The 18,464-nt window shown below is 48.2% G+C and overlaps 1 protein-coding gene across 1 annotated transcript; it reads left to right on the forward strand.

Annotated features, from left to right (window-relative positions):
- Nucleotides 1–10,380: 10,380 nt before the first annotated feature.
- On the forward strand, nt 10,381–14,984 carry LOC144125938 (small ribosomal subunit protein uS19-like). Its single transcript, XM_077659766.1, has 4 exons — nt 10,381–10,460; nt 10,688–10,779; nt 11,300–11,534; nt 14,844–14,984. Exons 1-4 carry the CDS (start codon nt 10,452–10,454, stop codon nt 14,955–14,957), a joined length of 450 nt encoding a protein of 149 aa, XP_077515892.1. The 5' UTR covers nt 10,381–10,451; the 3' UTR covers nt 14,958–14,984.
- The last annotated feature ends 3,480 nt before the right edge of the window (nt 14,985–18,464 follow it).

An 18,464-nucleotide genomic window follows, 5' to 3' on the forward strand; every position in this document is an offset into this window, starting at 1 on the left:
TAATCTACCTCCATCTGTACCACATATGTCTATCAACTTTTGCAAATCTTCCTTGTCGTTAGCCATTAGCACTATATCAACCTCATATATTAGTCCCGGTAATGACTGTTTACTCCATTCCCCTTGCTTGAAAAAAGAAAGGCTGAATAAGCCTAGTCCGCTCCTCTTTAGCTTGGTCTCCAACCCTTGCAGGTACAACATGAACAACAAAGGAGACAGAGGACATCCTTGCCTAACCCCCCTGTTTATAAGCACTCTGTTACCTTTATATATATATATATATATATATATATATATATATATATATATATATATATATATATATATATATATATATATATATATATATATATATATATATATATATATATATATATCTTTTAAAAGATTAATTACTCCATCTTCCACATCCAATGTGCCCAGTATGTCCCAAAAATACTTTTGAATAACGTTGTTGTAGGCTTACCTAATGTCCAGAAATGCTAGCCATAGGGGCCTGTATTCCTTTTCAGCAATCTCTATCTTCAGCAATCTGTGTTCTTTTCCGCATCCATCCATCCGTCCATCCATCCATCCATCCATCCATCCATCCATCCATCCATCCATCCATCCATCCATCCATCCATCCATCCATCCATCCATCCATCCATCCATCCATCCATCCATCCATCCATCCATCCATCCATCCATTTATCCATCCATCAATCCATCCGTCCAACCGTCCATCCGTCCGTCCGTCCGTCCGTCCGTCCGTCCGTCAGTCCATCCATCGAGAGACAGCTTGCAGCTCGCACGCGGGAGAGAGCATGATCGGCCCTCTTCGGCTGGGAACGTCGGCGCGAGCGGACGTGTCGCTCGTGGCTCCGCTCTTCGCCAGCGGGGCGAGGAAGCGGCGGGGAGACTTGCTCTTGTATCTCGCCCTGTCCGGCTTCGGAATATCCATTGCCCTAGCGTGGGCGAGCATTCGCTCGTAACCTTGCTGGTTAGTCGGATGACCTCGATTCCTTAGCGTGTTTTGTTGCTAGCTGGCGTTATTGTTACTGTAGCAATAAATGCCTCTTTGTGTCAGCCAATGTGTCATTCCTTTGGTCCGTCAGAGCAAGGCCCGCCGTCGTCGACGTGCGCTCGGTAGCGTACGTGATCGCGGGGTGGGGTCTGGCGGGTTTGAACTGTGTCAGCCGCGATTAAGTGGGGATAACGTATTTATCTCCCCTAACAAACCCTAAAGCAAATACATACGGGAATCTGATAACTGATGCAGCTTAGCACACTTGTATGCAGAGGCCGATAATTTATAAGGAAGGGATCGAAGATAGTTTCGGTCGAGGCAGGAATTGTAGTTGATGTCAGGACGGCGCGAAAGGGACAAGGACAAGAGAGGCACAAAAACACAACAGGAAAGGCGCCTTGCGTGTTCTTGTGTCCCTCTTGCTCTTGTTCCTTTCGCACCGTCCTGATATCAACTACAGAACTCTATGAATTCACTAGCCCAAACCAAAGTTGTTCTTGTGCAGTAATTGTAGTCGATGTTTTCATGCTGTTCATGCACGCGTTCCAGGCTACCACGTTTGCAGTCTCATTTCCGGGGCGTGTCACAACTAACGACGATATTGCAATTTGAATAGACTCCGTATGCAATGAGAACACCCAGCATGTTCTGCGCATTGAACTTAAGCATCGTTTATAGAAAACGAAGAAAAGCCCTAAATTTGCCATCAGGTGGGCGAGAACAATCTACAATTAATATTCCAGTATACCTTCAACACAGAGCTGTTCAGATCATCGATAAGAAAATTCTCTCAAAAGGTTGCAAGGGATTATTTCAGCTATGAAATTGCAGCACTACTTCGCGATATGAAGCGCTACTGCTTGCGTGCGATCTAAATTTTCAGGGTAATTTGTACTACGGTAGCCGGAAAAAGCCTCCTCGAGAGCTGTTCTACACAGCAGGCGAGTTCATGCAATTTCGCCGAGTTAGCACCTGCTGCCCACATATAGTGGATTCATATCGATGTAGTGTAATCAATGATGCGTCTATCTGTAATAAATATACTGAAGAGCAGTTTTATATTTCCTTTCTTGAATCTTCCAGCAAAGGCATTGTGGACTACACTTTAAGGGCTGCTAAGGAGCATGATATTAGTATGGTGTACTAAGTGATATTGTAGTGATATTAGTATAGTCTACTAGCACACTAAAATAATAGTTATAAAATAGACTCAAGGATAAATAAGTATGCTTAAAATATCTATGCAGTTATGTGTCATAAAAGATATACTCTGTTTTCGTTCCCACTGCGAACGTCCACTGGACATTATACGTTCGGGTCTGCTTGTGTCTTTTCTTCTTTAATTTGACTACAGGTTTTGTTACTGTATTGTGGCTAACATGGAGTCATTTATCTGTTTATAATATCTAGTTTACTAGGACAGATCAGCTGCCAACTTGTGTCTGCAAAAAACTATATCGCATGCTCTACGCCCTGCCCATTGGCCACCACGCACGCATCATCTCGCGCATAGCGCACATATGCACTGATATTTCCCGTAAAACATTTGGCGCAAGTATACGCAGCTGTGTGATGCCGCTCATTTCTTTTTCTGCGACATTTCCCTTAAAAAAATGAGCGAACATAACTAAATGCGAAGCACGGCTGGAACTGCGACGTCCTTCGAATACCCGCCGCTTTCGTCCGTGCACATACAAGGGCACTTACCAGGCACATTTGATAAATGGCAGGCGATGCAAGTACACACAAGGCGGCCATGGCCCGACATGGCACAATTCTGTGCCCTGGCGGGTCGTGGGATGATACGAAGAGTGTAAAAAAAAGCTAAATGGCGCGAAGATGTCATCCCATAAGCACAAGTCTTGACCGTTACTAATGGGAGGATGTGGGCAAGGGTGGCCTTGGGGTGGGAGCACAAGATGCATATGAGGGGTACCGGCATAACTTAAAGATTGGCTGGTGTGGCAGTGTTCGCGTCTGCAGGCGACGCCAGATTGACTGTTCTCCGGTAGTGAAGGATGGGTGGAGTGGCGGGTAGATGAGGCATTCAGAGCGGGAGTTTGCGGTGAGCTCGGCAAACGAGGGCATAGACTCCTTTGAGAAATGTTCCGCAAGGTCTGCCTGTGCCCGGTTTCTAGTCCCATGGGCTAAGGAGTCGGCGGCCTCGTTGCCGAGATTTCCCAAGTGTGCAGGCACCCAGATGAGCTCAGCGCATAGGGGGTGGAGAGGGTGGGCATGTGCAGCAGGCATTGTGCAAAGGGATGAACCCTGCCCCTGGTAAGTTAAGAATGACAGTTTTTAGGCACTAATAATGAACTGCCGACTGTGTATGCGAGAGCAATGCTATAGTGATCTCCTCGATTTCCTCAGAGGTGGCGCCAGAAGGAAGCTCGAAAGTTAGGGGTGTTACGTGGGGATTCTGGAAAACCGCAGTGGCTCAGTGCTCAACACAGGCGGCACCCACCCAAACAGCATTGGGCTCATACCCGTACCATTTGTGCAGCGCTGCTGCGCACGCCTTCCTGCAACCTTAGTCAGTGTTCTTTGATGATGGTTTGGCATATATTGAAGAGTAAATGTGGGTGGGGAGTGTTCTTAGTGATGTCATCCATGCCCAGCGAGCGGCCAAACTCAGCGGTGCCCTGGAATAGGGGCGCCACCTCTGCAAGACGGAGGGAGACATCTGCTTGAAGATGAAGACCTCTGTCTGACCGAAAGACCTTGTTAGACCATTAAAGTGTATCCTATCCTATCCTTAGTGATGTATTGTTTAAAGGGATAGTGATGCCTAGCTGAATGAACATGTGTGACCCGGAAGTTGTAGCGGCTAGTCTATTTTACTGGGCTTGTAAGTGAGCCTCTCAAAGTTCATGTAGGGCGTTATGCGGATCTCTCCAAGATGGATTGTTGTTGTAAACAACGTAGTGTTGGCATCAAGGCCAGCACCACCATGGCCAAGCAGCAGAAGGTAGTATTAAATTCCACCCCTTCACACTAATATAGAACGCAGCCTTTTCCTCCTGTAGCAGCAGCAACAATTCCAACTGGAACTATTTGCGGGTACCCACCAGGAAGGAGTGTGTGGGATGTCATTTCGGCCGAAGGACGAATCCCAACATAATAACGAAACAATGGGTTTATTCGATTGCCGATGGCAGCGGACGAGCATACCGACGCTACGCTCGTCTCGGTAGCGGAAGGTAGACTAGCGCTCTTCCCAGCCGGGCAGCCTGTTTTTTTAGCCGCCGTCGGTGACGCATGCCTCGGGTGACTCAGCGGTGGCGCTGGGTTTGTTTTAGCGGTAACGCGGTCTAGCGTGTGGCCGTGTTACGCTGGGCCAGATGATAAAGGAAAGGCTTCGCGTAAATGTGCGCAGATTGTGTCGCCACAAGTGTATTCAACGGTCGATTGAATGGAACCGGTCTATTACTTCACTGCTAATGTACTTATAGCAATTAAGGCTTCGTTGTTCCGACGCACTAGGCAAATTTGTGAAACTCGCAACATGTTCTTAAGAGAGCTTCATACGAGCCAAGTTCACAAAGAAGGCATAGGGAGATATAACGAAATGGGGGGGAGGGGAGTAAGAAAGGTGTTTTAGGAGCTAAGGTGTGGAATTTTATGCATGCATTAAAATTTGACTCACCAATTTACAAAAGAGGGGGAATTGCCTGTTCTGCCAAACCACTCACGCATGCTCAAATAACCAACATGCTAGGCCACTGTTACGAAATTTTCGATGTGGCAGACACTGCCCTGTCCAGTAAGTCCTTGGAATAGACACAAGAGTAAAAATGTCCGCCCCTGCGACACTTCGGCAAAAGAACCTGTCCAAGAGGCTCTACAGACATTGACATTCGAGAAATGGGAGTTTTCTTGACAATACCGGACTGCCTCTCCCATTTAGTGCTGCTGTGTGATCCAGAGAGGATTCCTATAGAAATACCAAGGAGATAAAACTAATCTGGAATTTTAAAACATCCTACCATTGCGTATAATTTGTCATTGTTTACAGTGACAAAATTGATGTTCACAGCAACATTTTACTGTTTACACCTTAGTGGACTGAAAATTCATCACAAACAAATTCCAACAGCTTCCCTGCAGCATATTTTTGAAATAGAAGCATTAGGACAGACATGTTTATTGGCCTACTTAAGAGGAATGAAGCGGTAAGAGTGCGTAGCACCAATACCAGGTATACTGGGCTTCACAGGCTTGTAGGTGATGCTGAATTCACCAAGGTAGTGACCAATCATTTCGGGCTGCAAAGGGTTTAAAAACAGGTCTCAGCTCCATGCATGAAAGTCAGCTCGTTTCTTACTAATATTCCGATGGCTTCATCAGGCTCACTAAGTGTCCTCAGGTGCTGATCGGTAGACCATCGTGAGAACAGAATCATCACTGAAACCAACCCGGCCACTATCAAAGTGCTGCACTACCCCACCAATTTCTGAGAGACTGCCAAAGACAAACAATATTATAGGTTACCCTGGAAAGCAAGCACTTAAAGAAAACATTGCCAAATAAAAATAGAAGTTGGTCAAGATTCCTATTCCTTGCCCATCTCCAAACCTATGAGCTGATGCACCCGAAAAGGCATCCTAAGCGCATCACGCAAGCTGTCAGTGTCACACAAGCCCTCCTACAGATGACAGACATTTCCTTAGTTCGCATTATTGCGATAAACATTTTTGCACCTAACTTTGTAGTAACTCAAAACTCAGTTTCCAGTTCTACATAGATAGCCATTTACTGTTGTAAACATTGAGAAAAGTGCGCACGCTCTCTTGCTGTGAAAGCAGTAACGGTCCGTAGTAGAAAAACAAAGACTCCTAAAGGCGCTGGTACGTGTACATGAAAAAAAAAAGAAAATTGGATTTTAGGCAAAGGAAATGGCGCAGTATCTGTTTCACATATAGGTGAACACCTGAACCACGCCGTAAGATAAGGCATAAAGGAGGGAGCTGATAGGAAAAGGAGGTGCCGTAGTGGAGGGCTCCAGAATAATTTCGACCACCTGGGGATTTTTAATGCGCACTGACATCGCACAGCACGCGGGCGCCTTTGCGTTTCGCCTCCACCGAAATGCGGGCGCAGCGGTCGGATTCGACCCCGGGTACTCCGGATCAGTAGACGAGCGCCCTAACCACTGAGCCACCGCGGCGGGTAAATCTATGTTTCTAGTTTGCATATTTTTTCCCCTGTACTGTCACTCCTCGTAATTGCCTAGACCGCGGTGTAAGAATAGAGAGGTGTACCAACGGCGCCGCTTGTCCTGTGCTCCGAACGTTGCGCGAAGAGTCTCGCAGTTTTGCTGCCTGCCGACAGATGGCGAGCGGGCCCTCCCGCCATTTGGATAGATTCAATGGAAAAGAAGCATAGTGTAGACTATATCGATACCGGAAAAGGCAGATCAGGAAGGTAACGTTTTGTGATAACTCGAGGCAATGCCCTCCTCTTTGAAGCTAGGTCAGGGTGTCTTAGAACGCGCAGCTACAAAAAGAAATTTAACGAAGTAGATGACACATGCGCTGTGTGTGGTAAATCTGTAGAAACAATAGCACGCCTCATTCTAAAATGTGATGGTATCCATCCTGATGTCGATGCAGGCACAGTCACTTTTCCTGAGGCCCTAGGGCACAGTAAACTAGAAGTATTGGGCCAATACTTCTAGTTCACTGTACCTAGGGTGTAGAGATAACAATAGTCACGTAAATAAATCTGCGGTGAAAATTAGCAAAAAAGCGATGGGAGTATTGGCTCAAAAGCAGAGAGGTGACATAAATTTAGAAGTGCAGGAAAGCGTATTTTAAAGAAAATTGCGAATTTTATTAACAACTTACAGCAGAGTTAAACAAAAATAAAGGGAAAAAAGTTGAGCTGAGGCTTAGCTAAAGTGTTAAGTCTGGATATCTCGAAGCGAAAAGCGTTTATCAAGGCGTGCCTCTCGTGATTCTGCGTTTCAGCCGCTTGTGTAGCCTTGCGCTTTTCATATCTTCGCTGCTTTTGAGCCAACTCCCACGCTACGAATTCTGGGTCTTCTCCTTCCATGGCGAAAGGTCAGACGACGGAGGCAGCGCGCGGCGGCGACGACGGCTGCGGCAGCAGCGACCACCTGCGCTCCGCGGCTGCGGCAGCAGCGACCACCTGCGCTCCGCGTGACGTCACTCGGTTTCGCGCATGCGCAGCTGTGGCAAATCTGTAGTGTGGCTCACGCGATGCTCGGTGTTGACGAGCCTAGTGAAGCTTTTCGCTTCAAAAAACTTATCATTGCGGCAACTACCACCGCCCGTTTCAAAGTTGACGCTCCTACCTTCCATCCATCCATCCGTTAGAGTCGTTGTCGTCTGCTTGCAGTGAACGCGGCTGAACGTAATGGTGTCTTCTAGAGTCGTTATTTAGTGACTAGTGTCTTCGACTGGTCGCTCCCGCGATCCGGTTAGGATCTGGCAGAGTGGGAGCCGCTAGACACCTTAGAGCCGCTCTCGCTCTGAGCGCACAGCGAGACTAGTCAAGCCGAATGGTCAGCGAGTTTTTAGAGCGGAAGCTCAGGAGGCAGAAGGGGGACGTAACTTCCGGAACCACTACGCGGCACCGCTGCTGATGTCAACAGTAGCCGCACCTAAGGTCCCTTGACTACCTTTAGCCGCACACAGTTTGCATCGCGGTCGCCGCTTAGCCTGTGTCGATCGCTACCCCGGCTTTCCTTCCCACGGGACGCTCACTTTTCGAACATCGCCTTGTGGATAGCACTGTAGGTCCTCGTCCGAGCTGCTGCTGGAATCGCTGTTGTCATGCGGCAGCAACACAGACCGCGTTCCTAGCGTAGTTGTCCGGCGTTTCTTGGACATTTTGCCTCACACAGCGCGGCACCCGCAAAACATAACACAGCAAGGACGCTACTACTGCTTCAAAAGCCTACACTTGATTCTGCCTACGTGCAGGGGACGCCGAGGCCTCACAGCGCTTTCGCGAAATGGCGGAAGTTGCTCTGTCACGTGGACTCATCTCGGAGCCGCTCCGACTTTTTTCTCGGAGCGCGTCAGAGTGCTCTGAGCTGGAAGCGAGCGCTCAGAAAGAACCAGCCGAATGTAGTCAGAGCGGCCGGCTTCGACCAGCGGAATGTGCGGTCGCCTCTCAGAGCGCTCTAGAGCGACCAGTTGAAGACACCATAAGTTTTCTTCGGCACGGATTTCCAATTCGGTTTGTATTGTTGTTATTTGACTGAAACATGACTGTTTTGATTGTGCTGGTGTATGGGGCTGTCGCCGGTGCCACAGTGCTTCGACAATGGGACGAAAGTGCTTTGCTTAGTGATGCTCGACAGGCTACAAGTCGTGCAAAGAAAAGTTATCGCCGCTTTCAGCACCAAAGGACGAAGGACGTTTGCAGCTTTGGAGAAATGCCATCCCACGTAAGGACCGTTTGCTGCAGCCTTCAGGCTATTTATGTGAGAAGCATATCGAGCCTCATCTCGTGTCGAAAACGTGGGAAGCCATGTACAAGGGCTGTAATCGTACGTACACCACGGAGAGCGTGTCTTGCGAAAGACGCGGTGCCAACAAGGCTCCCTGACTGCCCTGCACACCTGTCGAAAGTCAGGCAGAAACGGAAAAGGCCTGCTGAGAGGCACGATATTCCGGTGCCAATTAAACGCCGTGTTCTTCACGAGCCGCTCGACGGTCCTTAAGAGGATGCGGCGAATCAAGACCCGTCTACAGAGGAGGGCCCGCAGCAATCATTCTCCTCGGACGTCACATCGCGCGGCTTCGACTACTTGTTTGAAGTGTCGCCGGACATTTTACATTCTAGCTCTTGGGGCTCCCATCGACTCGAACTAGATGCATGGTGTTAAAAGCGTATACTTTTCGAAAGCTGAGCGCATCAAAGTTGACCAAGCTTGACAGCGCCGCCAATCCCGTCTCCTCCAGTCGTGTCGTGTCGATGTTTACAAGAACTGCGCGTCACAAAACCACACACGTGCACGTGCATGTTATACCGGCCGATGGTATAACGAACTCTGGATTATTACGAACGGTCGAGGCCGGCGATAATTAAGGAGTCAACATATACATTGAGGCAATGGCAATTCGTCTCAGATACAGCTAACAACTCTGGACGCACGACATGGTTATAGCGAACGAGGAGGCCCCATATAGGCGCCCTCGCACTTAAAAACTCACGCTTCCAGCAAGCGAGGAGACCTTCGCTGAGCCTCCGCAACAACACACAGAGAGAACATGGCGGCTGAAAAAGCAACAAAAAAGGCGGCATTGAAACTAGAGAACTGCTGGCCAAGGACGCGCCAGTGTCAATTTTGCGAGCGTGGTGTGGCGGCAAAACGTTCAAAGTGATGGCAGTGGCACGGGACTCGATCGGATAGAATCGAAAGCGAAGCTACAGCTCGCTGTCGTGCGTCAACTAACTACAGTGATTTGAGAACTCTGAATGTCTTGCTGGCCATGCTGTCACGTGGTACATATATATGACCCCTGCCCCGTCGCTTATATATCCACCTTTTGCGTTGATAACTTGTGCAGGCAGCGCGCAGGTTGCAAAGAGTGAAGTTCATTCATTCTACGCATACGTGCGCTGTTCACTTCGGACATAAGACACTGCATAAAATCCTTGTGATAAAAGCGCGTAGATTTGCGTGTAGAACGCGCCGTTGACGCACAGCTAGCCGGATATCGCCGGGAACGACTTCTGGTGGACGCCCAACATGGCAGAGCTGTCTTCCTGAAGAAGCCGTCGTACGCATGTAGTCGAAGCACGAGCAATTCTCGACCGCCGTGAACGCTTTAACCACGATTAGCTTCACTGCGTCTCTAAAGCAGATTAATATATATAATGTTAGAAGCGGGGGTCTCGGCGACTAGCATCGCATTCGGCTGCCACGAACTGCAGCACGTCGAGACCTACCGCGGTAAGTGCAGTCTCGCGTCATCAGCTTACTGGCCGCTGCTCAGTGATTAATGCGTTCTGTGCTCAGACCGAGCAGTGGCAGCATTTCAATGGAGGCGAAACGCATAAAAAGCCCGTGCGCTATGCGATGTCGGTGCATGCGAAACGTTAATCCTGTTAATCCGGAGCTCTTCACTATGAAAAGCCCAAAGTAGCTACTCTTCGTGCTCTGCCGCCGTGGCTTTACCACTATTGCCTTTCTTTCTTCTTTCAGTCCCTCCTCCACCCATTCCCTCACACCGTATATTATTATTTTTATTGTTATTGTTATTATCATTATTAGCTAATACCGGGGCTTTCGACTTTCACTGCCTCTCAATCGTACTGCAAACTTTTGTTACCAAGTTCAAAAGGCATCGAGAACGAAACCGAAAAAGGTTCGCTAGAGGGCATCACCATCGCGCCTTGCCACAGTTCCGCTTCCGCCTGAGCTAGCCGTCTCTTTTTCATCCAGCAGACTTGCGGAGCGTTCACCATGGAAGACGTAAGCTTGAAATCCTTTAAAATCTATCATAATTTGCGTATGTGGATAAGAAATAATGTTGAAAATAGAAAATTAAACCTTTGCAGTTCGCTGCGGGTGTACTATTTTTTTCCTAAGCGGTTTATTACGGGGCAAGCTATGCAATGGAAGCCGTGGGTTAGGCCATGTATACCTTAGAATTCCTGTAACGGCGTTGCACATAGCGTTACTTTCTACTTTACTCGTAGGAAAACCAGCAGGAGTTGGCTAAGAAGAAGCGTACTTTCCGCAAGTACACTTACCGGGGAGTTGACCTGGACCAACTGCTCGACATGTCAAGGTGAGTCGCTTGCCTGAAAGGCGAGGCTACCCGCCAGTGCTCGTCGTGATTAGATGCAGTTCGAGTGCTACGCCGAAAGGCGGTCAGAAATAAGCGAGACCGCAGTCGCTCCGAAGAGAAGCTTGCTAATGCTTCGGTTCTATGCATTGATCTTTGCATACAGCAGTTGATGAAGTTGTGTGAGGCGGAGCCACCTGGAGCTTACATGTTTGAAAGATTTGCGATATTTCCTGCTCGTATGCCGTTGAAAAACACGTGCAAAAGCTGACTTTTGTTAGCAGCCAGTCGAAGACGGGAATGTGGTAATTGTAAGAGAATTTCGTTGCTGTACTTTGATAGTGACAAAGTTGGTTTCAGTGATGATTCTGTTCTCACGATGGTCTACCGACTAGCATATGAGGACAATTCGTGAATCTGATGAAGCCGCTGAAATCGATCGGAACATAACTTATTTTTATGAGTGCATCTAAGACTGCTGTTGCACGAGTTGCGGCCCGAATTGATGCAGCTTCGCTTTCAGCACGCAGTTGATGGAGCTGATGCACTGTCGTGCGCGGCGGCGGTACGCCCGGGGTCTGAAGCGCAAACCACTGGCTCTAATCAAGAAGCTCCGTCGCGCCAAGAAAGAATGCGGGCCGCTGGAGAAGCCCGAGGTAGTGAAGACCCATCTGCGTGACATGCTCGTTGTCCCCGAGATGGTGGGCTCCATTGTTGGTGTGTACAATGGAAAGGCATTCAACCAGGTGGAAATCAAGGTGCGTTAAATTGCTTGTAGCCTTGTTTAACGCCTTTTGTTGCAATATGCCGCTCGTGCTTTTCCTTGCTGGGCATGTTCATTTGGCCACGAAGGCTTGTTTTGTTGCTTGTTGCAGAGGCTTAAGCGTGTCCCAATATCTAGGTGTGAAAAAGTAGCGTTGCTATTTCAGCATTGGCTGCTGTACACAGTGTAAAGTTAGGCTTGTTGAAAGCAGGTCTGGTTTCTGGTATATGTGATCAGTCTGCTGGTGCAGGCCTTCACGATTGACTTGTACTTATAAAGGGACACTGAGGAGAAATTGAAGTTGGCTGGCATCGTTAGAATACCAGCTCCTGATCACAAAAACGCCACTCTTGCTTACAACAAAGCTCTTGTAAGGTAGAAAATAGTGAGAACCAAAATACAGATATCGCCACCACAGGCCGATCTCGCAAGTACAAGCTTGATGACGTCATAGGACAAGCGACGTCACCTTGGAGGAATTTTCCTTACTCCATGTTGCCACGAATCTCTGAAGCTGACAAAGGAAGGTTGCACGGTTCAGTATTGAAGAAAGTTTTGTTTTGAAACCAACAGTGCACTTTTATCACACAAGCAAGAGACAAAAGACAACCTAAATGTTGGAAGCAAAGGAAACCGATGCTTGGTGGTGCCACAGGCGGCCAGGAGAGTTTCAGTTTGTTACGGCGCTTCGCGTCTATGAGCTTTGCATGCCCTGTGGTTTTGTTTTTGACGCGCCTCGATTTACAAGCGCTGAACAGCAGAGGAACTACAAGTGCCGCTTCAAGTACTAGTTAACCTTTGAAGGAGCCTGTTAAGGCTGGTCAGATGATCGCCACGGTCGATGAAAAACTATGATGGCACGATGGTCGGTGATTGTAGAAAGCAAGTAGCAGTATAAAGAGCACTTGTGTCTTCGTACGTTTGTCCGGCGAAGCGGTCCCGGCTGTGCCAGTCAACGTCGAACTACTTCACGGAAATCGTTTATTAGGGACGGGAGACAAGATACAAGGCAGTTAGGAAAAATTTGCTGATGGCCTAGCTTTGTGAGGCCAGAATATACGTAACGAAAGTGCATAGACTTCTGCATCGGAAAAGTGCATTCACTAGATGCACCTTTATTCATGGTTACTGTTTGAGCCGTCGTGGCAAAGTGGTAGCGTCTCCGCCTCAAACGTCGGAGGCCCTGGTTCTATTCCGAGTCTCGGCGCGTTTTTTGTTTTGTTTTTTTACTCAGTGTGCGGGGGGTTTCAGTGGCTCCCATAGATGCTGCCACCGAATACGTTGGGTAACGGTTAAGCGCAGGCTCTGTTCAAGCGTTTTATACTCCGGCGTAACGCGCACCCGTGCGCTGCACGGCGACGTCACGTCGGCCAAACCGAGACCCTCTATACTGCAACTGCGCTTGACCGTCGGCGCGTTCGGCGGCTTCGACGCATTCTGACCGCACTGGCGGAGACTTGGAGCAGGTCTCTATTTCGCGCCGCGTGCGCCAGCCGCCGTCAGCTTGGCCAGACCGGTTCGGCTCGACGGCGAGGACGTTGTGGGCGTCCTCGGAGCACCGCCACGGCGAAATCGCAAGTTCGCGGCCAGTAAAGCTTTCACTTTAAAAAGAGATTTGGAACGTGCAGAGACCGTGACTCCGCTCTCCTCCAACTCGTCTGTTTGCGGCTTCATTCAATAGCTTCGGCAGTTGGGCAGAGCTGTTCTCTTCGAGCTCTCGGCTAATTTAATTCATTCACAGTACACATCTGAAGGCACATGCAAGTGGGCGAGAGAACCTGATCCAGTGGACCCCGTACCTCTGGAAACGTGCGGAACCCGTTAGAGCATCGTGCGTCGGTTTTACTTTCAAGCCTCCAACTTTAAATGCGAGTGCCCTTGAGCACCCATCTGTTTTTTGTGGCAAAAAAAAAAAACCTGGCCCTTGCAACCGTGAGAAACCTCCTCTACGCCGCCTGCTGCACAATGCAATAGTGCCTTTCAAGGAATCACAATCTATTGGCCCCAAAGCCTCGGCGAGCCTCCGATGGGCGCGACATGCCGACCTTGTCTTCGCCGTTCGTGACTCCCAGCAGCACGGTTAAGATATTTAATTATCAACGGCTGCTCACTGAGGAAGGGGGAAACGACGCGCCGGCGCCTAACCTAACCGTGCTCCCTCAAAAGCATCGCACGCTCTGTGGGGCTGTGGTCGCTAAAATGCAGGCCGGAGTTTTTACGAGAACTTTGTTGGCGTGTTCGGGAACGGGATCCATCGTAACGCTGGCAAGACGCCGGTGCAAACAAACGAAGCAAAGGTAGCAGCCCCCTATAGATGCCTTGAACGTGCGGCGGTGGTAGCTTTCATTTCAGCTGCTGCTAGACCACACCGCTAGCTGCCAGAAATCAGAGTCTGCGTTTACGTCACGTTTCACGTCACTATCCTGCGACGTCATAAGAGGATGCCGCGACGTCATAAGAGTGCACAGAGTTTGAATCGGAGGGCGGGAAAAACTTTTTAAACTTCGAATCCAAATTTTTTTGAAATAAATGAGTCTTTCGCTCCCGGACAATCGGCAACAAAGCCATGAAATGCTGAACTATCATATTTTGGTAACAAACAAAAATTGATAGAGTTCTCCTCACTGTCCCTTTAATAGTACCTACGCCTTCTAGCGTGCAGTGGCGATAAAGGTTTTGAGGCTTGTTATGTTGTTGGCAAAGATTTTGAATAAAATTTCACTGAGAATCTGAAGGGTCACTGGTAGGAAATCTGTTGCCAAATAGGTTCTGCTTGTAAATTTCTGTAATGTCATTTGATGAATACAAGAACCTGCATCATTCGCAGTGTAATAGGCTTTCCATGTAGAACTGGAATCTTTCTGAGTTTTGAGTTAATACAAAGTTTGGTGCAAAAATGTTTATTTCCATAATGCGAAGTGAGGAAATGTCTGTCATCTGTAGGAGGGCTTGTGTGAAGTGCTTAGGATGCCTTTTAGGTGCGTCAGCTCATAGGTTTGGAGATGGGCAAGGAATAGGAATCTTGATCAACTTCCATTTTTATTTGCCAATGTTTTCGTTAAGTGTTTGCTTTCCAGTGTCACCTATAATATTGTTTGCCTTTGGCAGTCAGTCAGAAATTAGTGTGGTAGTGCTGTACTTTGATGGTGACAGAGTTGGTTTCAATGATGATTCTGTTCTCACGATGGTCTACCGATTAGCACATGAGGACACTTAGTGAATCTGATGAAGCCATCGGAATATTAGCAAGAGACGAGCCGACTTTCATGCATGGAACTGACACCTGTTTTTACACCTTTTGCAGCCTGAAATGATTGGTCACTACCTTGGTGAATTCAGCATCACCTACAAGCCTGTGAAGCATGGTAGACCTGGTATTGGTGCAACGCACTCTTCTCGCTTCATTCCTCTTAAGTAGGCCAATAAACATGTCTGTTTTACTGCTCTTGTTTTTGTCTTCTATTTCAAAAATACCCTGCAGGGAAGCTGTTACAATGGTTTAATTTACAGTCCACTAAGGCGTGCAGTAAAATGTTGCTCTGAACATCAGTTTTGTCACTTGAAACAATGGCTTATTAATTCGCAATGGTAGGAGTTTTTAAAAATTCCAATTTAGTTCATCTCCGAGGTAATGGTATAGGAATCCTCTCTGGATCACACAGCAGCACCGAATGGGAGAGGTATTCCAGTATTGTCAAAAAACTTGCGAATTATCAAATTCTGTAGAGTATTTTGGACAGGTTATTTTGGGGAAGTGTCGCAGGGGCGGACATTACTCTTGTGTCTATTCCAAGGACTTACTGAACAGGGCAGTGTCTGCCACATCGAAAATTTCGTAACAGTGGCCTAGCATGTTGGTTATTTGAACATGCGTGAGTGGTTTGGCAGAACAGACAATTCCCCCTCTTTTGTAAATTGGTCCGTCAAATTTTAATGCCTGAATAAAATTCCACTCCTTGCGTCCTGGAACACATTTTTTACCCCCGCATTTCGTTATATCTCCCTATGCCATCTCTACTTGGCTGGTATGAAGCTCTCTTAAGAAGCTGTTGAGAGTTTCACCACTTTTTGCTCGGTGTGTCGTAACAACGAAGCCTTGCTATACATTAGCAGTGAAACAATACACCTGTTCCATTCAACCGACCATTGAATACACTCCTTGCTGGTGGGTACCTGCAAATGGTTGCAGTTGAAATTGTTGCTGCTGCGACGCAAGGAAAAGGCAGCGTTCTAGGGTAGTGCGGAGGGGTGGACTTTATTACTACCTTCTGCTGCTTGGCCATGGTGGTGCTGGCCTTGATGTGAACACTGGGTTGTATACAACAACAAGCAGTCTTGGAGAGATCTGCTTAACGCCCTACATGAACTTTGATAGCCCCACTTACAAGCCCAATAAAATAGACTAGCCGCTACAACTTCCCGGCAACACATGCTCATTCAGCTACTCGTCACTATCCCTGCAAACGATGCATCACTAAGAACACTCCCCACCCACATTGACTCAGTATATGCCAAACCATCACCAAGTAATACCCCTGTCACACGGACACTGTAAAGGTACTTTGAACTAATGCTCCATTACTCTAAGGACGAACGCACGCTGCCACACGGACGCGCCAAAAGGCACCTAGCTCAAAGGAGCTTCGAAGCAAGGCAGCTCGAGTTCGTCCTTTGTGGCTTCAAGGGAGTACTCTCTCTCCCAGCGAGTTGACAGCATAAATAAATTGAGAAAAGAAACGTTCAATTTTCATTTTATAATTTCACTTCATAAGATCAGTGGTGTTTTAAAATATAAGATCATTTGTTTTGTGGCAGTCTCGCCACACTATACTCTCGTTCCAGATATACGAGCATCACTGTAGCCACGGTAAATATGCCGCCATGTCGGCCATGTTGTTTGTAGCGAGTAGCGACGGAGAGCAGCTCGTCACATCTGCGGTGCTGTTGCCACTAGACTCAGGTCGCCACTGCTCGCCCACGATTATCGCACGGCGAGACTGCGAGACTGCAGTTTCGTGCTTGTTTTGTGTGTGCGTGTGTGTCGACAAAATGAGTGGCGGTGAGCCTGCGGCGTCTGGCAGCGCCAAACCGATAAAACCAACGCCTTGCATATAGCCAGTGCTATAAGCAAGGCGTTATTCGCCAAGAGACGCCGCCTTATTTCACGCACATTTCGCCTTGATAGCGCAAGGTCCACGGACGACGACAAAACCACACTCATTGCAAGCGCAATTTCAAATTTTCTCTGGTCGTCGCGTGGATCGTCACTCATTTTGATGGAGACCACCGAACACAAGGCACACCAGAAAAACGTAACCACAAAAACAACGATCGCAGGGGCAAAAGAACCAAGGGGAACAACCGAAGAACGAAGCTATGCCTGAGCCAGACTGAGCGAGTTGCGCTCAGTGTGGCAGAGCACTGTGATGCTATGCTCTGTACTTGGGAAATCATGTCATTATTACAGTTAAAATTGCGTTGCTTTAACATAATACGGTTATAAAACTAAGTTACCAAAAAAAATGACATTTCTGCATTTACATGTGCAGTGAGGTTTGCAATTTTAATAACGCTTTTCGCCGATGAGGGCGCTAACAACTTCTTGCGAAGGTCGTTCCGTGACTGTGTAGCACGGACGAACTCCCTTGAAGTAGTGCTCCTTCGGGAGCGTAAATGAGCATTAGTTCAAAGTGCCTTTAGAGTGCCCGTGTGACAGGGGTATAACACTGACTAAGGTGGTAGGAAGGCCTGCGCGGCAGCGCTACACTAGTGGTACGGGTATGAGCCGAATGCTGTTTGGGTAAATGCCGCCTGTGTTGAGCACAGAGCCACTGCTTTTGTCCACAACCCTCACGTAACACCCGTAACTTTACAGCTTCCTTCTGGCACCACCTCTGAGGAAATCGAGGATACGACTATAGCCTTTGCTCTTGCATACATAGAAGGCAGTTCATTATTAGTGACTCAAAAACCGCCATTCTAAACTTTACCAGGGGCAGGGTTCGTCCCTTTGCACGTGCCCACCTCCCCCGATGCGCTGAGCTCATCTGGGTGCGTGCGCACTTGGGAAATCCCTGCAACGAGGCCGCCGACTCCTTAGCCCATGGGTCTAGAAACCGGTCACAGGCAGACATTGTGAGACATTTCTCACAGGAGTGTATACACTCGTTTGCCGAGCTCACGACAAACTTCCGCGCTGAATGCCTTATCTATCCGCCGCCCCTGCCGTCCTTCACTACCGGAGAACGGTCAGTCTGGCGTCGTCTGCAGACGCGAACACTGCCTACACTAACCAATCAAAGTTATGCCGGTACCCCTCATATGCATCTTGTGCTCCCACCCCAAGGCCACCCTTGCCCACATCCTCCTATCATGCCTGAAATTCCCTCACCCCGCTGGGCCGATGCCGCTCTGAACCTGGGAGGACTGATAGACCTCACTGCAGGCAGCGAACCTGGCCAGGCAGCTCATTGCCATCAGCTGGGCCGCATACGTAATGGACCAGTACCACATGAACGTGTAAGCCGTAAGTGTTGCCATGCGGGGAGTTGGGGCCTGCAGGCCTTGAATTCTCTTGCCAAGTAAAGTTTCACCACCATTTAAAACCTGTGCAAGGTCCCTACCTAAAAGCTGTGCAAGGTAGGGTCTGCTGTTGGTTATCGACATGTACTGCAAACTCAGAAAGGCACCTTTAAAATGTCGTGAGCGAAATTTGTGGAGTAACTGCTTCCACTGTTTTTACAGAACAGCTTGGTGATGCAAGTTCGGTGGTAGTTAAGGCAGAGATTAAGTTTGTGGATGTTGACATTTCGTACCGATCCGTTCGAGCAGAGTGTCCACATTTTAAAACTGCTCGCTGACTGGATGCAACCAAATCAAGTTGGGTGTACACTTCTGTTTTGGTAAGGTTTAAGCATGTCTTGCT

This window comes from Amblyomma americanum, chromosome 3, assembly GCF_052857255.1.
Source record: "Amblyomma americanum isolate KBUSLIRL-KWMA chromosome 3, ASM5285725v1, whole genome shotgun sequence".
Taxonomy (NCBI): domain Eukaryota; kingdom Metazoa; phylum Arthropoda; class Arachnida; order Ixodida; family Ixodidae; genus Amblyomma; species Amblyomma americanum.

What these genes read in the sequence shown, in the direction of transcription:
- LOC144125938 (XM_077659766.1), top strand. An exon ending in CAACTGCTCGACATGTCAAG is followed by an intron (nt 10,780 to 11,299) that starts GTGAGTCGCTTG and finishes CTTCGCTTTCAG; the next exon opens with CACGCAGTTGATGGAGCTGA. An exon ending in TCAACCAGGTGGAAATCAAG is followed by an intron (nt 11,535 to 14,843) that starts GTGCGTTAAATT and finishes CACCTTTTGCAG; the next exon opens with CCTGAAATGATTGGTCACTA.